Source organism: Pseudoliparis swirei, chromosome 5 (genome assembly GCF_029220125.1).
Source record: "Pseudoliparis swirei isolate HS2019 ecotype Mariana Trench chromosome 5, NWPU_hadal_v1, whole genome shotgun sequence".
Classification (NCBI taxonomy): Eukaryota; Metazoa; Chordata; class Actinopteri; order Perciformes; family Liparidae; genus Pseudoliparis; species Pseudoliparis swirei.
In genome coordinates, this window is record NC_079392.1 from 6115391 (window position 1) to 6138091 (window position 22701).

At 42.2% G+C, this 22701-nt stretch overlaps 1 protein-coding gene across 2 annotated transcripts; it reads left to right on the forward strand.

Moving 5' to 3' along the window:
- Window positions 1-93: 93 nt before the first annotated feature.
- LOC130194431 (EEIG family member 2-like) lies at window positions 94-22687 on the forward strand. 2 transcript variants are annotated; one of them, XM_056415458.1, is made up of 11 exons: window positions 94-182; window positions 6122-6242; window positions 7686-7715; window positions 8131-8247; window positions 9615-9661; window positions 10454-10548; window positions 15379-15477; window positions 17063-17291; window positions 18672-18808; window positions 19667-19736; window positions 20503-22687. In XM_056415458.1, the coding sequence occupies exons 2-11, from the start codon at window positions 6180-6182 to the stop codon at window positions 20543-20545; spliced, it is 930 nt and encodes a 309-aa protein (XP_056271433.1). In that variant the 5' UTR covers window positions 94-182; window positions 6122-6179; the 3' UTR covers window positions 20546-22687. The 2 variants fall into 2 exon arrangements, with proteins under 2 accessions (XP_056271433.1, XP_056271431.1); XM_056415456.1 differs by lacking the exon at window positions 94-182 and adding an exon at window positions 1855-2352.
- The last annotated feature ends 14 nt before the right edge of the window (window positions 22688-22701 follow it).

Sequence of the window (22701 nt, forward strand, 5' to 3'; positions counted from 1 at the left end):
CACGCGCACGCGCACACAAATCCGATGACTGAGGCTTTGGCACTTCTGGTTTTGGAAGCGCGGCGCGGGATCGTCCCGTGTGATTTCAAGGAGATTTCCCGCAGTGCAGCTTTGGAGGCGCAGCTTTGGAGACGCGGTGTCGCAGGAGAGCCGTCGTTATAGTTGACGTGGTAACGAATCCGGTGTGTTTTGGGGGGGTTACGCTATTTTAAAGGAGGATGAGGTTTGACAGCGTTGAGCAGAAAAGGGTGGGGCTACTTGCGTTTTAGTTTGCCTAAAGACCTCCTCTTTTACTGCGCACAGCCACACACAGTCAGCCACACACACACGCGCGCGCACACACACAAACAGGCATACTCAGACACACCCTTTCAGCCCGAACAAGACTGCTACTATTGCATGACGAATTTCCATACGAGAAACTATATATACACTCATATTGTTTTTATCCAAAAGTTTTCTTGCTCATGCATTGGCAGGATTTTAATTCCTGCTCTTCCTATATCCAACAGTTATCTTTTCTTATGGGTTTGCTTATGGGTGACGTGGCACCCCCCGCCCCCAAGCATGCATATATGCATATGCTTATATGCATATGTTGGTGGTCTACCAGAATAGTTTATAGTCCCAATCAGAGTGGGTTCCTGCAGCCTGATTCAGTTTAGTGAGTCATACCCACAGGAATCTGGCAGCAGGAATCCAGCCAAAACATATCCCCAAACTTTGAAGACGAAAGAGTCAGATAAATGAACATGGATACTGCAGGTTAACCTGCCCTCCTAAATTCTCGGTTTGCATAAATGTTACAAACACATGTCCACAAAATAACTTGTTTCTATTCTTAATGGAGATAACGATGTTTGGAAACACTAAATAGTCTTTCTTATGAATAGTTAAAGGTTCAGCTCTGCCCAGATTCTACCGCGAGATGGCGACACACGTTTGCATAACAGCAGCTGGTTCCACTTTGTTGCTGTAATTTGCTGCTGTTGCTTTCATTGACCGCAAGGGGACGACGGAGGGAGGAGGCGGGTTTTCATATACTAACATCAAGTCATTTGTCAATACTGTGCATCCGTTTAAACCTGATCCCTTTCAAAATAAAAGAGAGGGATAAGATCACCTTTCAGTCAAAATGACATGATTCCAGTGTTAGAAAGTATCTTAGTACATTTTCTCAAGTACAGTACTTGAGTAAAATGTTGAGGTACTCGTACCTAATGGGATACTGATTTAATTGACCCACAGTATACACTACCGTTCAAAAGTTTGGGATCACCCAGACAATTTCGTGTCTTCCATGAAAAATCACACTTTTATTTATCAAATGAATATAAAATATAGTCAAGACATTGACAAGGTTAGAAATAATGATTAATATTTGAAGTATTAATTTTGTTCTACAAACTTCAAGCTCAAAGGAAGGCCAGTTGTATAGCTTATATCACCAGCATAACTGTTTTCAGCTGTGCTAACATAATTGCACGGGTTTTCTAATCAGACATTAGTCTTCTAAGGCGATTAGCAAACACAATGTACCATTAGAACACTGGAGTGATAGTTGATGGAAATGGGCCTCTATACACCTATGGAGATATTTCATTAGAAACCGGACGTTTCCACCTAGAATAGTCATTTACCACATTAACAATGTAGAGAGTGTATTTCTGATTAATTTAATGTTATCTTTATTGAAAAAACTGTGCTTTTCTTTGAAAAATAAAGTCATTTCTAAGTGATCCCAAACTTTTGAACGGTAGTGTATGTGCTTTTCTAAACTCAAATTAACTTAAATCTAGTGCAGAAAATATCTCCTTGAACTCAGTATTCATCTGGGTGCTCTCAGCGTCGTCTGTAACATATTTCCCAATTTCATTTAGTTATAGTATATAAATAGTAATAGTTGGGTTCATGCTAATACTTAAGTCCATTTTCTTAAAGTATGTATATAACATACTAAAATACCTGAATACTTCCTCCACCACTGGTAATTTAAATAAGAATGACTAGGGTTTCAAGGCATACTCTTTTATTTTGAAACTCCTCAAGCGGAAGCAGCTCTTCCACGTCGCCTCAGCCAGCCTTTCTGATTTGACCGTTGTCACCAGCATCTCCGCCATCCTCCCACAGCACAACAACACAATGGGGCTGTAATGTCAGCGGCGAGCGGGATACGAGCGCCTTCTCAAGAGTACTGAATCAGTGCATGGATTTAATGATGATGAAGAAGAAGAAATTCAAGTTTAAGGTGGATTTCGAGCTGGACGAGCTCTCGTCGGTCCCCTTCGTCAACGGTGTCCTTTTCTGTAAAGTCCGGCTGCTGGACGGCGGGTTCTCCGAGGAGTCTTCACGGTGAGGCTGCCTGGCTGTTCAGTTCACTGTTCCCGGGGCTCGTGAAAGAATAACACAGCGCTAGTGTATCAGGGTAACTAGCGAGCTTAACTGTTCTCTTTAGCGTGGAGTTTCCTTCCGAGTCGCGAGGAGCTTCAGCGCGCGACGATACGCGGGCAAAGCGAACCCGCGCGCGAGCGTGCTGTGCTGCACGCCGCGAGAAACGAGCTGACGTGGGGTCAGCTGTTTGCGGCTGTAACCCGGTGTTCAAATGAATCGTATAACCTTCCAGTAGAAGCTACTATCGGGGGGACTGTAACCGACATGTTTAAAAGCGAACATACTCGAGCACGAGCGGACAATTCGTGCTCCTAAATATCGCCCTCGCGTAATACTACCGTTCCCCGGGTCGTGTTGCACGCGACACCCGGGTTCCGTTTCCCCGGGTGTGTGGGAGGCTATAACTTCCTCGCTGGTCGTGGACTTGATCGCTGTGCTAGGAGTCAGCTGACTCGTCGCACAGCTAGATCCGATGTCTGTTGTTGAACCCATGGTGTCATCACTGTGGTGGGCTGTCACTGAAGCATGTGTCGGTCCGTCTTACTTCATCAAGCCGTTATTGATTAGCACGGTGCATGGTTTTAAACATCCAAAAGGCATATTCAGCAACACTGTGCTGTCCAAAATAATGTATTTCTCACTCTTGGAAATATCTTTCTGTGTGACATCATGTGTGTACCACCGTGTATTAGTGTTAGTGTTATTATTTTGTTATGACACAGTCACTACAACATTGTTTGGCTTGACATGCATGACCCCATATCCTCACTGACGTGTCATGCTAAAGCAAAAAAATGAAAAAATGTTGCTGTCAAGTTGAGACACGTAAATACCTTCAATCGCCTCTGAACACCTCTTCTGTGCTTTTTGTTGTTGTTCACTTAAAGAGGCTTTTTAAAAAATCAATATGTGGCTTTTTATTCATTATGATTGTTTTCATCATTTCTTAATGCTGAATTATCCTTTCAAATAAGCGACTTGTCATTTGATCGAAAAGAACCCCAAAGTGATGTTCTGATATTGCTTTTTTTCCTTCTTTTTTTCAACAAACAATCTAAAACCCAATATATATTTTTAATGAACTATAACGCATAGAGATAAAGCAAGCAGAGGCGGTCATATCCGCTGTCTTGAACGTGTTTTAGGTTCACACTGATAAGTTGAATGGCCTCTGACATCGGACAAAGGGAAAAAACATATTTATTGGAATGAAGTTGAAGGATTAGCTTCACCCAGATTATATAACACGCCCTGTTTGCTCGAGTAGCTTTCATAAAAGGGCTTCATAGAAAGACCAAACGTGTCAGACTTTGTTAGTCAGGATACGTCTACGGTTGTGTGACATTTAGGTAATTGTAATATCGCTCCCATTGTCTTTGTACTTTATCAAATGTCACATTGTGAGCAGCGAAATTAAATGGAAGAAACGCTGTAAAATGGCTCTTTAACCTCCCTCCACCCACACACAAATGGATCCCATACGGTTGAGAGTCTAATTAAAACATTGTGTTCTGGCTCTTGAGATGTTTTCAGCTCGAAGGATTTGGAGTCGCGAGTCTTTGAGCGTCGTGAACTAAAAGGGTTTCTGTGGCCTCGGTGTTTGACCTGCACTCTTCAGCGGTCCCGCCGGCGTCTCTTTTGAGTCATCCCGACTGTGAGTGCAAAAGGAAACGAGGACGGTGGTTTTTTTACGAGCCTTTCTTTTCCTTTGGCGTGGCTTGTCATCGTGCCTATAACAATGTTTCTGCCTAAAACGAGTTGTTCTTGTTCTACAAGTATCACATTGGGACAAATCCAGATTTTCTTTTTCGCATTTCATTGCAGCTAGACGTGCAAACCCAAAGTCATGTCAAATACAGGGTTCGTACGGTCATGGAAAACCTGGAAAAGTCATGGAATTTTAAAATGGTAATTTCCAGGCCTGGAAAAGTCATGGAGAAAACTTAAATCATAAAAGTTTTGGAAAAGTCATGGAAATTTGTTATAATCACATGTTCATTTACGCCGAGTTTGAAATAATTAATATGTTTTTTTGAAGCAAGGCGCTCAAAATATAAGCCGGCGTATGCTCTCCATACGCAACATTTTCTACATTTTTCATGTTTATACCGAGATTTCAGTTTGGTCATGGACATTTGGTTTAAAGTCATGGAAAAGTCCTGGAAATCCACTAGTCAAAATGTGTAAGAACCATGAAAATAAGATTGTGTTTTTGTGTGAGAGGTTATGCCACATCTGAATTTTTTCTTTTAAAAAATAGAAAAGCTGTAGTTTAGCAAGATATCCGACCCATTTAAATAGAGATCGGAGAGACGACCTCTGCATCTGCTTAAAACTAGACTTACTCACACTCACTAATGGGATTGTTCTGCAAGTTCCACGCAATCGAGCCGGAATACTCCAAAGCGCCCCGCGTCCAGCTGGCTGGAGGTTCCCTCTCGCTCCGTCTCTGGGAGTTCACTCTCTGAAATGAACCAAACCCCAGGATGAAGTCAGCGTTTGTAAAGCATTAGTCACGCATCTGGTGCTTTTTTTTGTCTACATCGTGAGGCAGGGATGAGACGCACGACTCGGGCCTCTGTGTTCAGTCAGCCTTCACCGTCTTAGCGGGGATCAGCACACCCTGGTAATCATTTTAGTCTCGTGTTGTTTACACGTCTGGCATTGGCGTTTCTGTTTGTATCCCTGGGTTCTCTCTCTCTTCGTCACTTTCAGAAGCAAACTGCCGTCAAATATTTTGCATCTCGGTAATTGAGACTGTATTTGAGAAGAAAAGCATCATCTCTGCTTGAGTTCAAATCCATCAAAGCTGATCTAAATAAATGGTGTGTGGGCTGTCTTGGCAGAAGGGAGGAGAGAGAGAGAGAGACTCGGGTATGCTGATGCTGCCCACGCATACACACTTTTTTCTGTTTCGCGTCATCTCATCTTCTCTCTGAGAGTCTAGGCTACACCTCACTCTCTCTCTTTTTTTCCCCTTAGTTATTGGCAGAGGATGTGTGTGCATGCGTTTCTTTTGTATTCTCTGATGCCAAAACGAGCTCCACCTGCTGCCGCCGCATTCTTTTGGGTTCAGCAGTCTGATGAACCGCAGGGGGAAACAGGGCTGTGATTACATTTTACTTGTTTATTCAGTTTCCGGAAAACAATCCGGGGCCAAGCACAATTTAGCCTGAAGATGGAAATATTGTTAATCCACTAGTTAATTAACCTCTGCGGTCATAATTATATTAAATGTTGTTTGTTGTGCTTTCCCAACAACGGAATGTTATCAAGGCTGCAAAAAAACAAATAACACGGCTACGAACGATTGGTATTCATTCTAAAAAAAGTCTTTGATAAAACTCATTTTATTCTGAACTTTCTTAACCGTTCTGTCATTTTACAAAAAGAGCCAAAGTTCTCACTAAAACTTCTCCGAAAAAACAAAAGAAGAAGTACTGCAGCTACCAAACAGTTAAGCTCATCAATGCCAGCTTTTTTCATTTTGTTCTGTTTTTATTCTAATAAACATGCTTTCCCATGTATTATTTACCATGCATTATAATTCTGGTACAGAGTCAAAGCGTTGGAGGTTATAATGTGAATGGAAATGAGTCCGTTTTTAAGCTACTCAGAGACATCGCAAACGCTTGAACTTCATCTCAAACACTGACGGTTTTTCGGAAATGATCCTTTTCGACCCCCACGAAAGACGGACTAAGTTTGCGTGATTTTTTTCTCCTCGCAGGGAGCAAGTGCAGGCCAACTGTGTCCGATGGAGGAAACGTCTCTCGTTCCCCTGCAAGATGAGCGCCAACGCGGGGACGGGGGTTCTGGACCCGTGTGTGTGCCGCGTGTCCGTCCGAAAGGTACGGTATGAAAAGCCACCGCGTCCCACATTTTAACATTTCAGATATCGACACGCTTGCATATGTGACGGCTCGAGTTAAAGACGCGTCGGTTTATGCACACACAAAACGAGGATTCAATCTCTTGTCATTGCACAGAGTCCAGGTACACATGCAACGCAATGTATTCTCTGCATTTGACCCATCCTTAGTTATTAAGGAGCAGTGGGGCTGCAGTGATGCGCCCCGGGAAGCAACTGGGGGTTCAGTGCCTTGCTCAAGGACACTTGCAACTAATAATAATAATAATAACTTCATTTTTATGGCACCTTTAAAAACAATGTTTACAAAGTGCTCCACAGAGAGTCGAAGCAAAACAAGTGGAATAGCAAGAAACCAATATTACATTAAAAAGTATATATTAAAATTAAATTGAAAATAAAAAATAAATTAATTAAAAACCAAATAAATTAAAAACAGACAACTAAAGTTCTGGATAAAAAGACCAGATCACTTCAAAGCTGTTCTATAAAAATGGGTTTTAAGAAGTGATTCTAATGGGGAGAGCCCCACTGAGCTACAGCTGCCCCCTATTGTTCACGTAGGTGTAAAGACAAGGAACGAGTGTCTCCTCCTCTAACAGAATTGCTGAACCTGGGTTAAATTCCGGTATTGGTTACGTTCACTTTTATGCATCAAAATTGAAACTTGAGAGTATGAAATATGAACTCTAAAGCGCAGTCAGCGAGCACAGAGTCTGTTATTTCTTTCCCATCACAGTGACATCTTTGTCCTTTTTCTGTCCTCTGTTTAATTGTGTTTATGTTGCATAGTTTTTAGAATATAATAAGAATAATATATTCGATTTATATAGCGCTTTATAGAAATCTCAGACACTTTGACATTGTCAAATATAGGTTATAAATGAATAAGCCTTCCTGGTGCAAATGCCTCTTTGTTTCCACACCTGAGCTGCGAGCTATTTTTGGAGAGCCCCGCCGTCTTTGTTTTAGAGCGCGGAGCGTGTCAAGTAGCCGGAGAAATGTCATTTGGCCGTCGCTGGTTTCGCTCCCTTTCCCAGTGTTTTGGTTTTTGAACTTTAAAAATGTCAACCTGTTTACCTATTGCTGCAATTTGAACCCATTATCACAATTTTAGAGTTTTGCTTTGGATTTCTCTTCTGATGCGGACCAGTAATGCAGTCGTATGTTTTTTTTAGTCTTAAAAGGTAAACGACGTGTGTCAGGACAGGTACCGTTTATAGTGCCACGACTAGATCGTGTAAAGCTAAACATTAAATTTAACATTATTTTCTCGCCCCAATATTTCTGAACTCAAAATACATTTCAAACACATTTGACGCGGCGATAGACGGGGATCACTTTATTTTTCAAACCGTATCATGTTTGAATGAAGCAAGAATTCAGATGTTTAATTCAGAAGTGTTATGCTTCTCTTTTCCAGGAGCTGAAAGGCGGGAAGGCGTATGCAAAGGTAAATTCCTCACATTATTGCGTCGTCCAACCCCCATCTCTTCACCAATCCTCCAGGTCACCTAGATTTACAGTAATTGGCCATATTTGTGCAGATAGCCATGTGAGCCCGGAGCACACAGATGGCCTTCACTGCCTGCAGGTTGGCTCCTCAGGTCATTTGGTTTCTCTCTTTCATCGTTTGCAAGTAATTATGAACTGAGCACGCTACATTTCTTCTAGACGAGCTAAAAAGCCATTTTCACTCTTTGTATTACCTGCTTGTCGTTGAAGGAAACAAAATAGAGTTGCTCTCATGTTCCTCACTGCTGTCGTTTCTCATCTTGAGATTGTAATAATGCTGACTGGTCGAAAAAACATCTGCCCCCCCTTAGAGAAAACAGTATTAACCACCCAGTGTCATTTTTCTCCTTCAGCTTGGTTTTGTAGACTTGAATCTAGCAGAGTTTGCCGGCTCAGGGAATACAACTCGCAGATGTCTGCTGGAAGGCTACGATACCAAAAATACCCGCCAGGATAACTCCATTCTCAAGGTAACGCATTCACGCCGGTCTCATTTGACTTTTATTTTTAGGAGGAACTCTATGGCTGAAATTCTATCGCAAATGTAGATCTCATGCAAAGTCAATGCACCGACGCAAATTTTTAACGGCGGCGGCAATGAGCGAAAAATCCGCCTCCAAGTTGAAATATTTTACCCCGAAGCTGAATCGCGAAAGCCAATCAGCTTTAAGATGCTCCACCGTCGGTGATTCCAACTGGCTGCTGTTACTCTAGTGGCGCTGGAAGCGGAAGCCAATCAGACGGAGTCAGTGGATGTCACCGAGCTGTTTGAGCCTACGGGTGATGTTGTGTATAAATATATTTATATATACGAAGTTAATGTAATGAACCCAAACACGAGGGCGTTTGATGTTCCGACGTTTGTGGGATGTCCACAACAAGTATAAAGCAGAACTGGTGTTTAGTTCTTCCATGGTGGATGGCAGAAAGTATAACTTTCCACGGAGAAATAGCCACGCCCCCTCTAAGGCGCGAATGAAGCGAAGGACACAAGAAGCCACAAAAAGTCAAGCGAGTAAACTCACGCGAGTTTTGTTGTGAACGCAGCATTAGTGTTTTGAAATTGGGAGGTCGTCAAGGGAACTGGTTTTTTGCATCAACATTTAGGATAGTGTAGAGTTTGAATGTGTTTTATATATATATACTTTCACATGTAAACTTTTTTTTTTTGCATCAACATTTAGGATAGCTTGGAACAACAATGGCTTGTGGCCTGTTACTCCATTAGAATGTAGCCATAACTGATTGTGTTTTATATATAATCAGCTCTATATCGTGAATAACGGTCTCTTAACCCTCCTGTTACCTTTACATTTACGAACATATTTTACCCTCGGGGTCAGTTTAACCCCAGCAATTAAAACCTCCAGAAAATTATTAGAATTAATATTGTTTCCCAAGTTTAAGTGTGAGGTACTTTATGTTTGTTTGTTGACTACCTAAACAGCCCTTTAAATATATAAAAAAGTTGATATTTCTTATATGTTTGACACAGTGAAAAACAGCCTGGGGTCAAATTGACCCCAAAGAACACCGACATTAAACATTGAATGGGGTCAAATTGACCCGAAAGGTAACAGGAGGGTTAATTTGCAAAAAAGCTAATGGACAGAAAGGCAAAGAAAAGATAATTATCCCCTTCAAAGATGAAATGGTTAATTTAAAGTTCTCTAGTGACTTCTTAAAGTGTATTTCTCGATTCTTTGCAGATTTAGAACAACTATGCATGGACCAAAGTCTCACTTTCCTTTTCTTTCTTTAAACCAGGAATCCGGTCTGATGGAAACCTCAGGTGCAAACCTGAATCGACTAACAAGTCTCTTTCTTCTCTTCTTAGGTCATCATCAGTACACAGCTCATGTCAGGGGATCCCTGTTTTAAAACGTAAGTGAAAGTGATTTCCACTCGAGTACACGGACAATCTGCCTTGGTCTGCAGTTCACAGTCTGCACTAGGTGTGTCAGGAATGGTGTCAGCTGACTGTAGGTTCGTCATTTAGGATTCTTAACCCCACAATTTCATTTGTGACGCCATTTCATTGCAGAAGCTTTGGTCCAACAAAGCTGGAGGATTAAACTGTGTTTTAAATCGGCCTTTGCTCGACTACGAGCATGCCAAAATTTAGATGTAACTGACCTGGATTATAATTTTGAACAGTGTTTTTCTCCTGCTGATTGCTCTTTTTTTTAAAAAAAGGATCCAAGAATGCTGCAAATGACTGTGGCACTTGGAAAAGTTTCAAGGGGATCAAATGATACAGATATATTCGCAAGACTAAAAGACCTGTCGGCGATTCAGACGTTGACGTTTCAAAAGCCCCGATTCATTTCATCCTGCATGTGATAAACTGGACTTATACTTTTAGAAACACGACTTCAATGAAAGTGTGTTGGTACAGAGAGGAAAAAGCTGCTTCACCCAAGGGCAAAATTTGACCCAGAAATTATTCAGTAGCCTCTCTGTAAATGCCAAAAGCTGCATCTTCCTTTATTGCATCATGTATTTAAATATTGAGTGTCTTCAGTATATCCTTAGCTTTTGAAGCTAACCTAATGGTCTGTTCCTTTTGTTTCATCCTAATGTGTTAGTCCTCCCTCCCGCTCGCCTCGCCCTGTATTCATAAACAATTGACACATTGAAAAACAAAAGCCTTGACTGTCTTCCCCGTGTCACCAGGCCACCCTCCACCGCCACGGTGATCGGGATCCAGGGGGATGGAGAGAGCCTGCTGGAGGAGAGGAGGGGCGGGGACTCACAGAAAGGCTGTTCCGGTAAGACCGATCACGCCATCCTCGGTCCTCTGGCCCGCCTCGGCATCCCATTGGCCTTTCCAAACGTTTACCTGAAGGATTGTTGTAGGCCGATGCCGGAGGTTGGCGTTGCAAGTTTAAGATACTGTCGAGTTTCGTTCCCCAACAATAATCTTCACAAATGAACACCACCACATTTCTGATTTTTGTTTAATTATTTAATGGAGAAAGGTCACCTTTCTGCTTTCCTTTGCTCTATTAAGCTCCTGTTAATAATGTATGTAGATTTACATTGGAATGACACGGAAGATGAAATATTCCTCCTCACATCTTGACCACGCCAAAACGTCTTTTCAGTTTGGATTAGAATGAGGAGAGTTGCTCAACTCCGCATTTGTTGTTGTTGTGTCAATTTCTATCATCATGTGGCTATCAGATCAAATCAACAACGATGACAACAGTTTGGTTACACTTCTCGGGTTAGAGTGGTTGTAATCTCAGTTTAGTGGCCAAATTCAATCTAGGGGAGGGAATACTAATTATAAGTAGTACCGATCTGATATAATCCTGTCATATTTAATAAGTAACTGCTTCGTATCATCCCTGGCCGTTTACAGTAATTACGGAAGTTAATAATAGCATAACAGTTGATTCAAATGCCTGCGTGACATGCTCTACCCCCCCCCATAACACTCGTGTCCCTATAGTAACAACTTTGAAATCGCACCTCGCGTTGCTTCCAGTATTAAAAGTTTCCACGCTTTTATTGTGAAGGAGCTCCACAAAGTTGAGCGACTTCATCAGCAGTAGAAATGCGCAGAGATTACATTTTTGTTGCGCTCCACAGCACGATGCACTCGTTCTTTATGTAACCGCTGCTATTCAGCTCCCATCCTGCACGATGACAAATATTTATCTTCCAGCTGCCTCTTTCTGCTACAGTTCTCTCCCGCATTTCATCCTCATCTCTCTCGTTGTGTGTGTGTGTGTGTGTGTGTGTGTGTGTGTGTGTGTGTGTGTGTGTGTGTGTGTGTGTGTGTGTGTGTGTGTGTGTGTGTGTGTGTGTGTGTGTGTGTGTGTGTGTGTGTGTGTGTGTGTGTGTGTGTGTGTGTGTGTGTGTTTCTCTCCATGTGTGAACACAGTGCAGTGTGCAGAATGTGGCGCAGCTCCTTCATGTATAATTTAAACCAGTTCTCTTTTGAGATTAAGCTACAATCTGCTCCACCCTGTCGGCTCTTACTTGGTTAAAAATAGGAGTGTGTGCACGTCTGTCTCGGGGTTTGTGTGTTTGCACGTGCACAATATGGCTGCTGGAGACACGGACATTTGTGATAATATATTCTGGTATGCTAATCTTTCAAGACATGTTGGAGTGTGACAAATAATACATCGAGATATTCTGTTAATCCTCCGACGCATACGTCGGTTACTGGAACCTGAAAGTAAAAAAAGGACGTGCATCAGAATTTGAATCAATAGTTTTTGCTCATAATAATAATAATAGAGATCTTCTTCATCTTTGCCCAAAATAATTATTTGAATTCTACACAAGAACCCTTACATTTTATTAATGTTTATTTGTCATTTCTAACTAATTTAAAAAGAAAATAGCGAGAAACATTTGCGTTTCCTGTTTCTGTCTGTGACCACAGCACCTGGTTTATTGCATTTTACACAACCTTTTTGGGCACATTTAACATTCTTTTAACTTGAGCGATATCAAAAACAGGATTTATTTAGGAATATTACATGCTGAAATATTCTGTCGGGGGGGAAAACCCACCCACGCAACTCCGACTAATGTCTCTTGAAATTGTTTCTTTCGGTGGCGTTGCTGAGGCGGAAGCCTTTGCTTCCTTTCCTGCAGACGTTTGAACTCTGAACTGTTCCAGCTCCGGATTTGTCCTCCTTCACATTAAAATGACAGCACACATGTTCATGTTGCTGCACATTTAAGACGGTTCAACCTCATGACACGATTGGACGTACAGTCGCCTCGTTGTCTGCTGCTGTGGTCGTCGTGGGAAACATATTGTATTAGTATTGAATAATAATTCCCTTCAACATGTTTACTTCTGCTACAGACAGACCTACTGCTGTTTTCAGATACTCACCAGTCGCTCATTAATTACCTTCGCATTGAAAATGCGGAAGGTTATGTTTTGATCGCCGTGTATTTGTATGCGTGCGTGCGTGTTATTCACATAAATCAAAAAGTATTAAACCGAATCGCATGAAATTTGGTGGGATGATTGGTTATTATCTGGGGACCATTTGATTAGATTTTGGGATCGATCGGGTCAAAGGTCAAGGTCATGAAAAGGTCAAAATCTTCTTTTCTATCAATTTTTATTCAATTCAATTCAGTTTATTTGTATAGCCCAATTTCACAAATTATTTTGTTTGTCTCGGAGTTTACAATCTGTCACATACATCCCTCCCTCCCAAAACCTCACATCGACCAAGGAAAACTCCAAACCTTCAGGGGAAAAAAAAAGGGAAAGGACCAGAGCAAGAGAGGAGGATCTCTCTCCATGATGGGATGCAATAATGATGTGATGTGTACAGAAGGAAAATACAGCAGATGGCGGTGGGGAGGAGGGTGGTGTAGTCTCAACAGTGGTGAGTCTCACAGTGGACAGTGTCAGCAGTCAGGGCAGAATTTCACGACTTGATCCATCAGGCAGATAGGATCTATACGTCTCATAGGTCCCCGACCCCCCCAAAAGGCTTTGTAGGTTAAGAAAGAAATTTAAAAAAAATTGATTTTTTACTGGGGGCCAGTGCAGAGCAGCTGCTGGTGCAGGAGTGATGTGATCTCTTTTTTTTAGTGACAACACGAAGCTCTGCTGATCAATTCTGGAGGAGGAGGATTTATTAGTAATCCAGTCTCAAGTAACGAACGCGCGTGAACCAATTTTCTTCTTTTTTTTGAGACAAGATGCCTGATTTTTAATATATTTAGATGATTTGCTTTACGGGAGTTAAAGGACAAGTCGATCAAAAGATAACGCCATTCTTTTACAGTGGTGTTGGATGCCAGGGCAATGTATCTCTGAGGTGCTCAGGGCCGAAAAAAACTTCGGATTTTGTCTGTCACCCATGTTTTATGTTCTTAGAGACACTTGAAATTTTTACCGTTTTTTTGCTCTCTGTTTTATTATAAATATAGTTGAGTATCATCTGCATAACAATGAAAGTTTTATGTTTTGTGATAATATTACCCAAAGGAAGCATGCATGTATAATAAAAAAAATTGGTCCAAGCACAGAAGTGGAACCAACTCCGTGATTAATTATGGTGGTTATCGATCGGTTACCGCAAATAAATAGGATTTAAACCAAATTAGTGCCATGCCTGAAATGCCAATCGACTGCTCCAGTCTGTAACAGGATGGTCCATGGTCAATGTGCGGCAGAGAGAGACTCACCCAGGCGGGGCCCAGGCCCAGCGCGCTTAAAATTTGGCATGCAACTAATGCCAAAATGTTCATAATTCAATGCCCAATCTTGTGATATGCGAAGGTATGCGCTCTACCGAGTGCCCGTTCTAGTTCAGAGATGCTACAGTCAGGGTGTGTGGGATGTTTGATTTGACCATTTGTAGAAATAAGCAACACACCAACAGCTAGTAACGCAATCCAGGTTGTGCAGGATGCATAACTGACGGAAACTGTCTTCACGCCTGTGGTCTCTTTTATAAAAGTATCAAGGGCATTCACGAGAGGAACCTGCGGCACGTTGCATGATGAGACGTGTTTCCGTCTTCCTGTTTTTAATTGCGGTTGAGCTCATATAACCACCCATCTTTAACACAATATGTCATTTAGCTGACGCTTTTTTTATCCAAAGCGACTTCAAATCCCGTTACATTCACACACCGGAGACACGGCTACGGGGAGCAATTCAGGGTTAAGCGTCTTGCTCAAGGGCACATCGACTAGGGCGGGATTGAACCGTCAACCCCCCGATTGAAAGACGGACCTGCTACCCACAGTCGCCCATTTTCACTTCAGAAGTTCACGTTGAGTTATTTTCATCTGGCGTAGTGAGCCGAGAATGAGCCACGCGGTATTGAATAAGAGCAACGCCTCGGCGTATCTGTCAGGTTCTGGTGACGGGGTGAGGCTCAGGCGCAGAGAGACAGGCTGGACGCAATATAAATAACAAAAAAAGCACTCTTTAATGAGGCAAAACAGTTTACAAAAAAACAAGGTCCAAACGGGGCAGGCAGAGAATCCAGGTTCAGGGCAGGCAGGGTCAACAAGCAGAACCAGGAACACGGACAGGACGACGGGAAAAGGACACGGAACTAGAGACGAGAATCCGACAGCAGACAAGGGAAAGACTGACACAATATATAGGGGGGGAAACACAGGTGTACGACATCAGACTAACGAGACAAGAGTGGCTGAGGGCAGGTGCAGGGAATTAAACAATTAAGACAGAGGAGACAGAGGAGACATAGGAGACACGGAACACAGGAGAAACAGAACCGGGTGTTACAGTATCTCATGTTTCTATCAGACTATTTGAGGAGGGGCGACTGTGGGTCAGTGGGTAGCAGGTCCGTCCTTCAATCAGGGGGTTGACGGTTCAATCCCCGCCCTAGTCGATGTGTCCTTGAGCAAGACACTTGACCCTGAATTGCTCCCCGTAGCTGCGTCTACGGTGTGTGAATGTAACAGGACTGTAAGTCGCTTTGGATAAAAGCGTCAGCTAAAATGACATCCCTAGACAACCCTTAACACGTCGCTGTTTTAAACCTAAATGATGTCAGTTCAATCGAACACGCGCTCCTGCCCTTTGTCATCCCGTGTGCCTCCTTCTTTTTGTTCTGTTCGTGGAGCAGAGGGTCGAGAGGGGAAGTGTCCCGTCGCTTCCGATGAACTCGGGGGGTGCGGCCACTCCCGAACGTCCAGCTACGCCAGCCAACAGTCCAAACTCTCAGGTACGGGAACAAATCTCACGCTTCCTTTTGTTTCATGTTTCCTGTTGTCGACCTGAGACTTTTTGGATGTGTATGTAAGACGGTGTCTGTGGCTGTCAGACGGAATTAAACCGTGTTGTTTCCAGCTTGAACTCCATAATGCACAAAACACTTTTGACTAAAGTGGTACAATTATGTTCCTTTGACCCTCCACCAGAGCAGTTGAAACCCAATGCTCGAGTATCCATTACAGGCGGATCAGATGACTGTAATAAAAAGATCAGAGGAAGCATAAAGATGCACTGAGAGCAGCTCTAATGGCCATCCGACTTTGGTATTTAAAGACGTATTTCCTGCCTCATATTAGTTTGTGGGAAGTATGCCCTTCCATGGCTGTAGTGACAACCAGATCATAATAATGATGATGATAATAATAAGTTATTAAAAGCTGACGTTTCAAATTAATTGCAAAGCATTGCTGTGAATACAGACATCTTAAAGTACTGCACTCCTGGAAAACTGGAATGTAAGATGTGCGGAGCAAAGCTGAGCTGCATTACATAAAGAAGCTAAGAGCTGATATGCATTGCTCGAAAAGATAGAAACTGAACTGTAATACTGCGGAAAATTACATTAATTATCCTGTTGGGAGGTAAGGAGTATTCGGCTGGAATTAACCTTTAAAATTATAACTACAAATCTTTGAGAGAGAAGTATTTTGGTGGAAAAAATCTTTAAAAAGTATGTCGTCGGGCAAAAAAACAATATTAGGGTAGAATTAGCTTTTTAAAACTAAATACTTGAACAAAAATAAGGATTTTTAGTGGTCAACTTTTAAAACTTGAAGTTCAAGAGACTGAAAGTAGTTTTGTGTTGAATGAAACTTCAAAAAACATCAACTAGTATTTCAGTTCAGCTGCTTTATGTAAAGCAGTTCAGCTTTAAACTCATTTACACTTCCAGTGTGACGCACTCCTATGAGAAAGATTTGCATATTTTTAGCAGTCCTTTGTAACTATTTTAAGCTGCCAGCATTCACACACATCTTCTGCAGGAAATACATTTTCTAGACATAAAAAGTGATTTACACGATTGAGCCAGGATTGAAAGTAAAATCAGAGCATTCAAAATAATAGAAAATGTTTTACTCAAATGCATCGCCTCATGAAAGCAGCTCATTGATTTTTGATTTGTTATAATGTAGACATCAGACAGTGAATCTGTATCGTCTTCTAAACTTGTTGCAAATAAGTAATGACATTATTGGACTTTTATATGCGTATACCAATATTCTCTTTTGAATGCGGAAGCTATTACGACACGCAATGCGTAATTTAATGTATCTTGTTTGCTGGTGTTTGCAATATTTTGAACACCATAATAATTGTTTGTAAGATTTCCGCAGGGCATGCAGCTCCGTAATATTACTGTCACATTGGGTCATTAACCGCGAGAAATGGGAAATGGCTTCTTTATTCCAAAGTGCTTTACAATTTTCTCCTCATTATATCCAATATATGTAGATTCTAGTCAAAGATCCATTTTTTACCAACTATCGAGAATACTCTTCTGCAAATAATCTACAAATCGTTGCCCTCCCCCTCAGGATACAGCACAGGTCACTCCCGCTCCTCCAGCATGTCCGAGTTCAGCCACCGGAGAAACCATTCAGTTGGCAGCGCCTCGACGGGCATCGGCAGCATCCCGGAGCCCAGCGAGGACCGGGAGTCCAGACCCTGTCCGGCTCTACCCGAACACCCGGGCCCCACCACCACCACGAGCAACCCGACCGGGACACCGGTGAGGAACGCTTTGTCCTGCGAACGACTCAACAGGTGAGTCTCTTTTCAGTTATTTGTCTCGTACCGAAATGTATTTCATGAAAAAAGTCCATCCAGATAATAATCAGTCATAGTTCTGTTCCGATGAAGAGGAAGCAGCACGTCGCCGTCGTCTCTTTTATCGTCGGCGATGAGCACAAGACGGCGTAGCGGTTCCTTTTTAACAGGAAGTTGGCAAACGTTCGAAATATTCACACCTGAGACTTCAGCACTCTTCAGGAAGCAGCTGGCGTGCAGCAGAACGCAGCGAGGAAGAGTCTCTGGTTTCACTCTGTGGCGTCAACACGGCCTCTTTGAGTTCATTAAAATGTTGGTCATGTGTTTGGAGGCTCTGAAAATGTGCGACCACAACTCAGCAGAGTAGCTTCTCCAACTCCAGGGATGGATTCAAGTACTTTTTGGTTTAGAAAGTGCATTTTATATCCAGCCAACCTCTTTGAAAACCAGCATTTAGTCACGTATGTCTGACTATACCGGAAATAAATACAGATAGCACTTCAGTGGCACGTGAATGGGACTTACTCATGGTATTACTTATAGTATTACTTATAGTATTACTCATGGTATTACTCATGGTATTACTCATAGTATTACTTATGGTATTACTCATGGTATTACTTATGGTATTACTCATAGTATTACTTATGGTATTACTTATGGTATTACTCATAGTATTACTTATAGTATTACTTATGGTATTACTCATGGTATTACTCATGGTATTACTTATGGTATTACTCATGGTATTACTTATGGTATTACTCATAGTATTACTTATGGTATTACTATTTTTGTGGTTTGGCTTTCTTGAAGTCACGTTACTTTCTTTATTCCTGTTCTGAGTTTGAACTCGTGGTTGATGCTCTTAAGTCTCTTTGGATAAAAGGCTCATCTAAAGTACATGTAATATGAGTATTACCTTAGAAATGTTGACATGTTTTAATTTATTCCGATTTTTTACATCAGTTTTTTGGTAAATCTGCTATTTTGCTCTCTTGCATGAGTAAGCTGAGAACAACCCCTGACCCCTCTCACGTGTGTCCATGTAAACACCAGCTACTCGCCTCACAGGGACCAAGAGAGTCCAGGAAGTCGCCGCGTCGGACAATAAAGAGTCAACGAGTGCGCCTCGTGTCTCCTTGTAAAAACCACGCGTTGGTGTTCAGGCCCCCCTCCCCCACAGCGAGAGAACTCCACTCTGCTAAAATACGACGTTGTTTCCTTCTGCTTGGATGGAAGCTCGGCTTACCGGTCGACCACATCCCTCCTCGGCGCTAAATGAAATGTAGAGGCCGTCTGATAAAATGGCATTTTAATTTTGCAGTGGAAGCCATTGTTGGCCACAAAATGCCTGTTGTGTCTTTCTCCCCTCAGACATCTCGTGAAGCAGGACTCCATCGAGTCTCAGCTGAAGAGGATGGATGACACGCGGGTGGATGCGGACGACGTGGTCGAGAAGATTCTCCAGAGTCAAGACTTCACGCCCAGCCTCCTGGACTCCAGCGCTGAAGGTGAGATCCACGTCCAGAGGACGGGGTGTTTATCGTCATATCCGCATGTTTTAATTATTTTAGGCCGATGTGTCTCTCCTTCCTGTATTGACTCTTCAAGGAAAGTCATTTATGATTATTTTTATTTTTTTTAAAGCCACAAATTTGCTGGTTCCAGCTTCTTCAATATTTTAAGATTTAATAGATTATTTAAGAAGAATAATTGTGAATTTAATACCGTCGCATTCTGGACTGTTGAAGATATTTACCTGTGCTCTGGTAAATTAGGATTAGCATTTAAAAATGGCATTTTCTACCCTGTGTGTATGTATATAATCGAAATTATACCAAAAAATAGGACTGCCTATAACAATCCTTTAGATCATTTTTGTGTCTTCTAATTATTGCCTTGTTCTATTAATTATTAAAATCGTATGTCTATCAAATGTCAGAATTTGGATAAAGAAAAATGGCCATTTTAATTTTCTCGATTGCAAAAACAAAGACGAGAAATATATAAAAAGAGAAAATGTTTATATTTTTGGAAGCGCAGCACATTTCTGCTTAAAATGTCCTCATCAAAATAATATATTGATTGTTTCCGCACAAACGAATCACTCCGTACGGATCATTACTTCACGGCTGCTTTGCAGAACCCGATAATGAACGAGTCCGTCTTGTGGACCTTGAGGAGTCGGCCGTTGTTTATCTCTTTCCAAGGTCTCATCCAGCGCAAATCTAGGACAAGAAAGCCGCCGTCAATACGTGATTATTTTTAGATTGCCTAGCAACCGGCTGCTCGTCATGACATGAATGATACGGGAGGATGTGAGAACTCTGTGTACCGACCCAATGTGACCACAACGCCGTCTGTTCCAGAGGAAGGCCTGCGGCTGTTCGTCGGCCCCGGGGGAAGCACGGCCCTCGGAAGCCATCACCTCCCCACCAGGTGAGCGTGGGGATGTTCACTGGACTCTTATTCATATAATCATATTCCATGATTTTGTTTCTCATAGAAGACGGAGATATTTTGTCAAAGATTCAACTATTAGCGGCTTTCAACCTTTCTCGAGAGAAGAGTACAAAAACTGCCGACTCTGAGACTTTTTTACTTTGCCCTTTCAGCTTCTAATTCCAAATGGGAATAGGGATGGCAATATACATATATATATATATATATAATCGTCTCAGGGTTGGTCCAACACAACAACATATATTCTCTATAATAACCCTTTCCTCTAGCACCACCGTGAGGTTGCCGCGTGTGGTTCGTGTTCCACGTCTCAATGTTGATATAAAGCTGTGTCATGCTGCAGAGCATCTGCTGTTCGCTGGGGGGGGGGGGGGAGGTCCACGAGGTCAGAGATTCGTGTGAAAGGTTTATTGATGTCAGTGGAGCTCGATACGTACGGCTGACAGGAGCAATAGTCATGTGACCAGAAGGAAGCGTTACAGAGTTATAACACATTCAATGAATATGAGTGTATGAATAGTTGATAGGAGGCATGGACCACGATCCAGGTTTCCACAATCCATGAGACAGATGGAGATAGAGAGGAGGAGGAGGGGAGGGGCCATCGCAAAATAGGCCGGACCAATGAGGTCGGCCTGTTTTTTTGAGGCCCAGAATTCACGAGATGACGCCTCGCGAGTCACGCGCCACATAATATCACCCCGGGTTGCTAATACTGTCTTTTTCTCTCTCGCTCTCCCAGGGTGGGCGCCGGAGCGTACGAGCAGGTGGTGATCAAGCGTTAGACCCGCGGGCCTCTCGGCGGCGGACCGACGCCGCGGCCACCCGAGAGCTGGAGGCGGGGCCTGTCGATTTCAATCTGCATTCCGATACAGCACACACATTACCTGACCAGCACCCTGTCTGACCTCACAACAGCGCCCCCTGTGTTCAAATGTCCTGCAGGACACTGTAGCTCCCTGATGGAGGCAACCCGTTATTATCTGATCATAAGAAGCTCTCTCTCTCTCTCTCTCTCTCTCTCTCTCTCATATTTTTTTGCCGAGCGGTTTATGAAACCCGATTCTGCGACACATCTTTTTCAAAACTGAGTTTTCAAATCTTAACTTTATGCCATGAACTGACATCTCGCTAATTCGGTTTATTCGATATCTTCACACATCTTTTTTTATTTTTCACTCTGAGTGACAGACATGAGCTTTGGTGTGATTTAAGCTACCTTCAAATCCCACATGTATTAAGTTGTAAATTATCAAATTTATTTTTTACGATGGTTATATTACCCAATAGAAAGAAGAAGAAAAATACATTTAATTTCCTGTAATCTCGCGACGACAAATAAAGAATCCAAATAAAGTTTATTTTCGTAAACCGACTCGTTTTAAAAAGACGGGAAAGCTGAGAAAACACAATTTTGTAGGTAAATACGCATTCTCCCATCAAATTCACCAAAGATCCAAACGCAGTGTGCAGTATCTGCTTTTTCTTTTTTTTCTATTATTCTTTTCGGGGGTAACGACTCAGCCTGAAATGTTAAAAAAAAAAACATTGTTTACTACTATCTGCCTTAGCAGAGCAGTGAATACAGAATATAAAAAGGGGCTTCTAAGATCAATCTTACTGCATAAGGGCATATATCTCATGCCCCGCTGTGTGTCCGGCGTGTAACGCCGACACATTTCACTTTAACGATGAGTTAAGTAATCCACTGCCATGAAGAAAATACTCAACAGCACCTGTTTAAAAAAAAAAAAGAAAAGAAAGACCCAGAGTAATAGTCGTGTGTTCGTGTCTATAACAGCGTAATTAAGATCGTCTTAAAAAAAAAAAAAAATAGAATTAACCGACGCAATCGACGATAGTCAAAGATGACCGCGCCGAGAGTTCTGAAAGCCTGATGGTGTCGTGCACGTTGACTATTTTTTGTTGTTGTTGCCTTTTCCAGTCCAATTTTGAGAGGACCGTTTTATTCAGTGTATTCGCACATGTTTGCCAAAGTACACGACGCACTGTTATGACCCGGGACGCCGTCAGGCCTATGCATATCCGGACTGATATTAAGATGCGTTATAACTCTTGAAAAACTGACCGAACAGTATCTGTAACCTTCTGTCATAAGCCATCGTCGAGGCCGGACGCCTCCTCTTCTAGACGCGCTACGTACGCGTTATAACCAAATCTGCACAAGTGTCATCCGTGTCTGGTGTTCTAACTATACGTTCCACGTTCAGCACGATGGAGACGGCCTCTCGTCTCCTTTTTCTTTCCTCATTTGATATAATGTGCCATCTTTTTTTTGGGAATATTAACTACATCGAAGGAATATTTTTGCATGTGGGGGGAAAATCATGGCGTTCTCATGACTTCCCCCCCGTGTTAAAAGCAGATATTTGCGCAGCGTTAAATGTACCCGTGTTCTTTGTGTGTTTTTCGTCATGGTTTAAAATGTCATCTTTAATGAAATCACCGTCTGTTTTTGAATCTGTCGTTGCTGGTATCGTGCCATATTTTTTTTGCTAAATATTTTGCCGCTAAGAGGAAAGTGTCACTACATAGGAAAGACAGTGTTGCGTGTTTGATTTTTATGGCCAACATGTATCAACTATTGGGAGTTTTGTGTGTTTTTTTGGGATAAAGAATCATCTGTTTTACCCGTGTGTAACACCGGTATGATTATCTTGGTACTTTAACATGTTACAAACATGGTCTCTTCTCTTCTGTGAAGCCGTTATATATAAAAACTGTATATTAAAGTGTAAAATGTATTCTTCTGTAAAGTGATGTTCTGACGATGTCCAGTGTTTCCCAGTTCCAGGCGTGTCCTCTCGGCCGACATCTTCTTTCTGAACAAAAGTGTGTGTGTGCTGGAGGCTTCAAATGTTCAAATGTGTACCTTGCACTGTTGAATAAAACCATCTGAAAACCTTGAGCGTGTTCGAGA

Bases quoted from the DNA above. Each gene is read 5' to 3' on its own strand.
- LOC130194431 (XM_056415456.1), top strand. From the start codon at position 2,207: ATGGATTTAATGATGATGAAGAAGAAGAAATTCAAGTTTAAGGTGGAT. The intron at 2,353-6,121 runs GTGAGGCTGCCT...TTCTCCTCGCAG, and splicing joins TTCTCCGAGGAGTCTTCACG to GGAGCAAGTGCAGGCCAACT. The intron at 18,809-19,666 runs GTGAGATCCACG...CGTCTGTTCCAG, and splicing joins CCTGGACTCCAGCGCTGAAG to AGGAAGGCCTGCGGCTGTTC.